At 37.7% G+C, this 7,794-nt stretch overlaps 2 protein-coding genes and 1 pseudogene across 10 annotated transcripts in view; 1 reads left to right on the top strand and 2 right to left on the bottom strand.

The window, feature by feature from the left end:
* Positions 1–7,794, top strand: part of Crot (carnitine O-octanoyltransferase) — a 63,460-nt gene that overhangs the window by 39,396 nt on the left and 16,270 nt on the right. The gene's annotated exons all lie outside the window — the stretch shown is intronic.
* The window catches only part of Abcb4 (ATP binding cassette subfamily B member 4), an 81,168-nt gene continuing 74,393 nt past the window's right edge, over positions 1,020–7,794 (bottom strand). For 4 of the 5 annotated variants that reach the window (XM_015502349.2, XM_015502350.2, XM_048785455.1 and 1 more), the window contains one exon: positions 1,020–3,890. In XM_015502349.2, coding sequence (XP_015357835.2) covers positions 3,783–3,890 — 108 coding nt within the window. In that variant the 3' untranslated portion in view covers positions 1,020–3,782. Of the gene's footprint in view, positions 3,891–4,788; positions 5,010–7,794 lie in introns of those variants that run through there. The other variant, XM_048785454.1, reaches the window with a different exon arrangement.
* Positions 3,897–4,790, bottom strand: LOC107156292 (annotated as a pseudogene).

The raw sequence follows: 7,794 nt of genomic DNA, 5'->3' as shown, positions 1-7,794 counted from the left end.
ATTTCTACAAGAAATGCCGTTGGGATTTTGATTGGCATTGCATTAAACCTATAGAGAACTTTTGGTAATATCGCCATTTTGATGATGTTAGTTCTGCCTATCCATGAACAGGGTATATAAAGTATCATTAAAAGTACTACATTAAATTCATTAAAAGTACTATATTCCCATTGTAAAAAACTTGTAAAATATGAAAAAGTATGAGCAAAGCTATTATACTTTCTGTGCAAGTCACAAGATTTATTATATGGTGCCGTCAATCTATAATGTATATAGATTGTGTATGATTTATACTAATTTAAATCATAGAGTAATTTTTTTCCTTTTTGTGACTTCATTCCAACTTATTTCAAGCCATTTCCAATGCCATTAAATATGCTTTGAGGTATTTTAAGGATTGGAAATTTCCATCTTCCATAAGCTAAATTTCCATAATCTAATTGCTTCTCTCTCATTTCTCATCATTACAAATAACATTTATTAGTGTATTCTTTCTCATTTCTTCACACTAATGTCAACTCTAGGCTCTATATTTTAACTAGTTTGATAGACAAAGTCACTACTATAACTTGAATTCTTTGTTTAGTTATGAAGTGAAAATATTTTCATGGTTTATTGGCTTCCATTTGGTGAATTGTTTGTGGAAGTAGGAATGGTTATATTTACAATTTTAGGGTAACAGTTTTTAAAAAATTTAACAGATGTTTCTAAAACTTTCAGAATTCATTTGTAATACAGCTGGAAAATTACCTTTGTGATTATGAATCATTAGGTGAATATAAGGCAGTTCTTCCTAAAGTTTCCCATTTATCTTTCAGCAAATATAAGTCACTTAAATATTGGTTTCAGTAGACTGGGGATGTACCTCTATGGTAGTGCACTTGCCTAGTACACACAAGGGTCTGACATTTGATTCCCAGCACTGGGGAAAAGATGATTTCATCATTATATGCAAGGCCAGAGCATGTTTTTATTTCATGTTTTATCTGAAGCTCATATTAAAGTTATAATTTGTTCTCTTTTTCAGCAACGTGAAAATTACATGGCTATATAGTACAAAGCTTTACAATGTACTTTGATGTTGATCTTTATTTGTGTACTTCCTAAAAACTTCTGAGGGTCTGGAAAGAAGAAGGCTAGTTCCATGAAAGGAGCCCATTTATCTACTCTGAGTCCACTAGAAACCCATTTTCTATCTCATATACTTCAACTTCTTCCTGGTACCACATTCTTACATAGGATTTTTCTGTCATGGGGATCTAGAAGGACATGGTAGAAGGGATGACTTGGCTTCAAGAGAGCTTTTCTCTTTCATTCTTCTAGAAATACTGATAAGAAGTGATAATAGCTATTTTTTCTTATTTCCTTAAATGCTATTCAATTGCTATCCTCAAAATAGTTCGAATTTCACTGCAGACAGTAACATGAATTCATATTACAATTCATTCCAATGACATTTTTAAGGAAGAGTTTTATGTTCTGTTTTGAAGGAAAGACCTTCCTCCAGAACATACTTGGGCTCTAATTTTTTGTACGATTTTGCCCTCAGGCTGTCAGGTAGCAAATTAGGGATTCCCTAGTATTATTTATAATGTGGCTTTTCCTTCAGTTGTAATTGTGTCAGATTACATATACTTAATGTCAGCAAGAATTCATAGTTCATGTACAAACAGCCAGATGGCATAAAGGTTCTGACTCTAGCCACCATCACAGTTTGGAGTACTTTGTATAATCATTCATTATTTGTGCTTCACAGGATTTTTGTGGCCTGTTCAGCCTGGAAATCATGTCCGGAGACTGATGCGGAAAAACTAGTTCAGCTGATTTTTCATGCTTTCCATGATATGATGCAGCTGATGAGCACTGCTCGTCTTTAGAGACTAAGCACTTCCTAAAATTAGATCATTAAACTGGTACTAAAAATAGATTGGGGATATAAGATGGTAAATGTAGAAATTAAGTAGAATCATACTTTTATTCTACCACAGAAGGTAGTAAATTTGAGCTTCCTCTGATGCAGCAACAATGCAAATTATAATAGTGATATAGAACTATGCAATGTTTAAGATAAGCCTCAACAATGCAAATCTTATTCAAATTTTTAAATATTTTTGTTGATACTTATATAGATTGTATATATCTCTCAACATCATTAGAAAGTCCATCTTTCAAGCACTTTAACACTTTATAATTGCCAAAGGGTATGAAATTCATGATTGGATGCTAATTTCCTTAAAATCGATGGCTTTCCCATTCACTACAGGGATATGAGTCCATTTTTTGATGGGGGAAACCACTACAATTTAATAGTGAGCTAAAATAGTTTCTGTTGAACAGACAGAAGAATTGGGCTTTTTTTGTAGGGAGTCATTCTCCAACACACACACTCACAAAATTCTAATAAAATTAGGGTATGTTGTAATTAGTTTTATGAATATAAGAATAAAGCACTTATATTTAAAATTGTTATAGTTGGCTAAATAGTGAATCAATCTCAGGGTTTTATAGTTTTTCTTTCTTGTTACTTGATTTTATAGTTTCTGCTTTTTGAAAATAAAACTTATTTTGTGTTTGAAAAAATGGTTCATTCCTGTTTGCTTTGTATTTTCTGATCTCAGTTATTTATTACTGCATAATAAACCACTCAAAATTTAGTTACTTAGAACAACTTACCCTTTCTTACAACTATCAGTTGATTGTGCCCACCTAGATAATTCTGCTGGTCTTGCCTGAATTTGTGTATATGGCTGTATCATGGGGTTGCTAGGACTGAAGCTAGAAAGTCTAAGGTGGCCTTACCTACTCTTTGGAACTTTGTGGCTAGGACTGTCTCCTTATATGGTCTGTGATCATTCAGTATTCAAGACTGGATGTCCATACTTGGTATGGGTGTCTTCTGGGAGGTAAAGGTGAAAATTGCAAGGTTTCTTAGGCCTGGACTCTGAAGTTACATAATGTCACTTCTGCATTCTGTTGGGTAAGTCGCAACTCAAAAGTGAGGTCCAGATTCTAGGGGTGGGGGAAAAGTCTCACCTCTCAATAAGAACAAAGTCATCTTGTTAAGAATGGGCACAGAGGGCATGAATTACTGGGGGCAGTTTTTATAACACTTTACCACATAGTTTAATGCAATAGATGTCAGTATACTTAGTGCACTGGTTGTATACATTCCCCTTTTAAACATTTGTTCATCATTTGTTCAACATTATCACAACTGATGCTTAAAATCTTTACACTGGGCCAGACTATCCTTAGAAGTATTATTAGTCTGATTTTCTTGTGAAAACATTCAAAATCGGTGCCTATGGCCTTTGATACATCTTTCACACTACTCTCAATAGAAGAAATATGAACTTTTTACTTCACTAGTAGTTTTGTTTGTTTTTAAACTAGTACAGTTTCATAGTCTAGAGAGCCAGAACATTTGAGTGTTTTTTTAAAAGACATAAACATGCTTATTAAATGAAATAACATTGTTAAACATTTTTAAAAAGCTGGTTTATAAATGAAGTTGTGGACTTAATTTGTCAGAATTTTCAACATATATCAAGTCTCATAGGGGTCTAGGAACAAATACTTCCATTGGTTAATATTTGAATACAAGAGTTTCTTTTTCTCCTTTCTCACTCCCCACCTTGCGCTGGTAACTAGGTGGAGGGAGGCAGTTCATTTCTCCATAGGGGACAGCTGGCTTCACATCTTAGTTTCCATTCTGAGCCACAGAGTAGCCATTACTGTGATCTCCAGCCAAGATGGTGTGGTTGAGGGTGGAAGCAGAACAGTCAGCCTTCTGTGGGGCTGTTGGTGCTCTCCCTGTGCTGGCAGCAGAGGATCTGTTTGAGGTGGGTCTCATCTCTTTGTCTCGGTTGATGACGGGGTTCATGGCAGAGCTGAATTCAGTAAGGAGGAGGAAAAATTTCTCATAGGCCTACAGACATTCTCAACATTGCCCTACAGACAACACACATCTAGCAGTAACAAGACCAATCCAGGAGTCCAGCAGATGATAAAGGTACTATGCATAATTACTACAGTCTTCAGAAGACATCATGATGTTCTTATTCCACTAGGATCCAGAACTGTGCCAAGACAGTCTAATACATTCTCTGGTGAATGTAACCAAAGAGGCAAGTATAGAAAACCACCATTACCACAAAGGTCACCAGCCCACACTGGGCATAGCAACTGTAACGATGACCATAGTTCATATGACCACAATGACGACTACCACCTGCCAGTTTCCCATCCATGTGTAGAACTCCGTGTGGAAAAATGAAATGTGCCTCATGATTGCAATAGCCAGTAGGTTGACTACAAATGTTATCAGGCTGGTGTCATTGAGGCCCTCATGGAGAAGCCACATGCTAATGGCCAGTCTCTGAGTATTGGGACCTGTGTTGAACATCATGTAGAAATAGGCCAACCTAGCAAAGAAGTCTGCAGCAGCCAAATGAGCCATTAAGTAATGAAGAGGAAATGGAAGCAATGGTTGATGTAAATTGCCACCATGACTAGTAGGTTGGCCAACAAAATGAAGATACAGTTAGAATCTAAGTCCCATCACCAACTTGCCGACTGTTTCATTCTTTGGCAAAATACTTTCCACTGAAGTTATAGAAGGTGATAGATTCATTGTAGAAGCACTGTGGTTGATTCATGGCTGTGAAATCACAGAGGTGGAAGTAGAGGCAGCAGCTGTGACAACACTGTAGTTGTGGGTTGTGATCAGGCCCCAGCAGTACAGTGTCACACACAGGAGCCAATTCTTGTAGTTGCTGATCAGCGCAGGGTCATGCTAGGAGAAACTGTGAACCCTACTGCCAGACAACATGCAGGATTCTGGAGGGCTCCTATGGATGTTTCATTTTCATTTTGTCTTGTTTTTTCCCTATGCAAAAAGCTCTAGAAGACATCACAGGGCCTGCAGATCCCCTGGAGTATGGTCTCTCTCCTAGTTCAGTTTCAAAACTTCAAAGAAGGTGCAAAGTTTCTCCCAGGGCAGCCCTGGACTGGAGATTGTGAAGAATGGGGTCAACTTCACTTCTAGAAAGGTGTGTGTTTCTGATTATGAATTTGACAGACTGGAGCTGCATACTGACAGGAGCAGTAGGGCTCTGCTCCGCTAGTTCTCCAGATCCATGATTCTCTAGAATTGTTTGGTTTTAAATATGTCTAACAAGTTGGGTATTTTGGAAGCTGTATGCAGACAAACCTTTTCATCCATACTTTAACATGTTTCCTTAACTTGCCTGAAGTTTAAATCACCCAGATTGCTTTTTAAAAACAGATTCCTGCCTCAACACAGACCTACTGAATCAATTTTCACTGTCGGATGCCTCAAGATCCTTCTAAGTATAGGAATAATTATATAGGAATAAATTGGATACTTCTCACTTTGAGTCACTGAAGTAACGTATTCTTTGTCCCTCTCTTGTCTACTAAAATCCAATTTATTCATATATATGTTCACCTTTGAATAATTCTTTGGTAGTATCTGGTTTATTACTGATAGAAAACTTGGTTTTGAAAGTTTATTGACCCAAATAACTTGTGGTGTCAATAAGAACTGATATTGCTGTAGAAAATAAGGAAAATAAAAAATGCAAAAAAAATTCACTGTGGTTAGATTCCAAGGGTTTCCTAAAATATTTCTTTTTGCTCTCCATCTAAACATACCTTTCTTTGTTATAGGAAAATGGGCAATTCTCTGGAAAAAGATATTTGTAAGAGGAACAATACAGTTGCCATAAATATTGAGCATTTATAATTGATATATTATAATAGATATCTCTAACATTTCAAAATTATACTAAGAAAAAATATGTACATATTAAATTAATGAGTTTAGGGAGTCTCCTTTGCAGGGGTAAGGATGAAAACGCCCCAGTAAAGTGTTAGTACAGATACTAGCTGTTCTAGTTCCTGGAAAGTTTCAGTCCTTACAGATTTGCACCCTACTTGGACAACCTGAAACTACACGGTTGCCTTGCCTTGGAAAAGGATCTCATGTCATTTCCCAGGGTACCCTCAGGGTATTGTAGCCAGGAGCTATCTTTAGAAATGAACTGTTTGGCTGGAGATATATCTCAGTTGCTAGAGTGCTTGCCTTGCATGCACAAGGCCCTGGGTTCGATCCCCAGCACCACCAAAACAAACAAACAAAACTATTTCTGAGTTCTGTTTCAGGGGGTCTAAAAGACCTGCATATTCCCATCTTTGGGACTCCACAAATATGCCCTGCATTGGTTTTGGGGGAAACTGCCTTTTAAACCCAATTTGGCCCAGCAGAGTGACTAACCTAAGCTTGCTGGATGCTCTGTAAGCTCTAGGAGATGTGCATAAATACATGGAGGGTGCCACCCTGGAGAATCAGAAGAGGACACTTGAACTCTGAGACCCAAGCCATGGCCAGTACATGTAGATTTGTGCCAATGCCAGGACTGAAGGCAGGCACCTGTGTAGTTTCACTGTGCCACACTGAGGACCTGTTACAGAGCAGGGTTACACAGTGGTTCCCATTACTGTGCTGTCCACAGGTGCATACTGACGGGCATTGAGCAACTCTGGCTCTGTCACCCTGTACCAGGGTGTGCATGACTGGGCATAGTAAGTACAATTTTTCCCAGCTCCAATCTTGTCCAACTTTTAGGAAGGTACTATCACCAAACCAGCAGAGCTCAACACCATGGTTTCTGCTGCCACCTCATCCTGCAGCATCTGGGCCTATAACACTAAATAATCAGAGGACAAAAGCTTCAGGTGTCTCTCTACAGTTGGGGCTTCCAGTGGCAGAGGCCCTTGCTAGTAGCAGAAGGTAGTATTAACACTGCCTGAGGAAATCCCCATCAACTGGTAAGGGCCACCACTCCCACTGTAGGGGTAGCCACACAGCACATGACACCTGATAACTCTCTGGACCACAACTCTCTGAACCACTAGAGTATGTCCATTTTTGTATGACCTGTAGAGATAGTATGAATGGTGATGGAGTCAGACACACTATATCCAAAGTTACTAATCACAGCCAAAGAAGCTATTAGAATATTGCATCAATGTGCTCAACTGGAAATAAAGCTAACATTTGTAACAATAAAGCTGCAAAACAAACTGACACCCCAAAACACATCTTCAGGAGAAACCTGTTTACTAAGAAGGCTACCCACTAAAAGTGGTAGAGAGGCTCCATTCATCAGATGCACAAAACTCCATGTAGAAGCATAAGAAATATGAAAAAGTAATGATGTTTCCAGAAGAACATGACTCTAGCAAAAGATTCTAAGGAATTCAGTATGGATTAAGTGCCTAATAATTTAAAAGAGTGCTTATTTTTAAAAAAGCTCAGTGAGATCCAAGAGAATTCAAAATAAACAGTTAAATGAAATTAGTAAGAAAATACAGGAAATGAATAAGAGACTCAGCAGAAAGGGATTTAAAAAATTTTTTTAGTTGTAGATGGACACAATATCTGTATTTTATTTATTTATTTTTATGTGGTGCTGAGGATTGAACCCAGTGCGTCATGTATGAGAGACAAGTGCTCTGCCATTGAGCTACAACCCCAGCCCCAGAAAGGGATTTTGAAATGACCAAGCAGATGTCTTAGAAATGAAGAGCTTAGTAAGTAAAATAATACAATACAGTTGAAAGCCTCACTAACAGTCAAGCAGAAGGAAAAAAAAAAAATACCTGAATTCGAAGACAGGTCTTTGACAATATCCCAAAGAAAAAGGAACAATTGAGAACTTTTCCCACCATTAAACAAATATCCACCTCTCTCTCTCTCTCTCTCTCTCT

The sequence above is a fragment of the Marmota marmota genome, unplaced genomic scaffold (genome assembly GCF_001458135.2).
Source record: "Marmota marmota marmota unplaced genomic scaffold, marMar, whole genome shotgun sequence".
Lineage (NCBI taxonomy): Eukaryota > Metazoa > Chordata > Mammalia > Rodentia > Sciuridae > Marmota > Marmota marmota.
The sequence above is the reverse complement of the archived record's forward strand: the minus strand, read 5'-3'. Positions and strand labels throughout refer to the sequence as shown.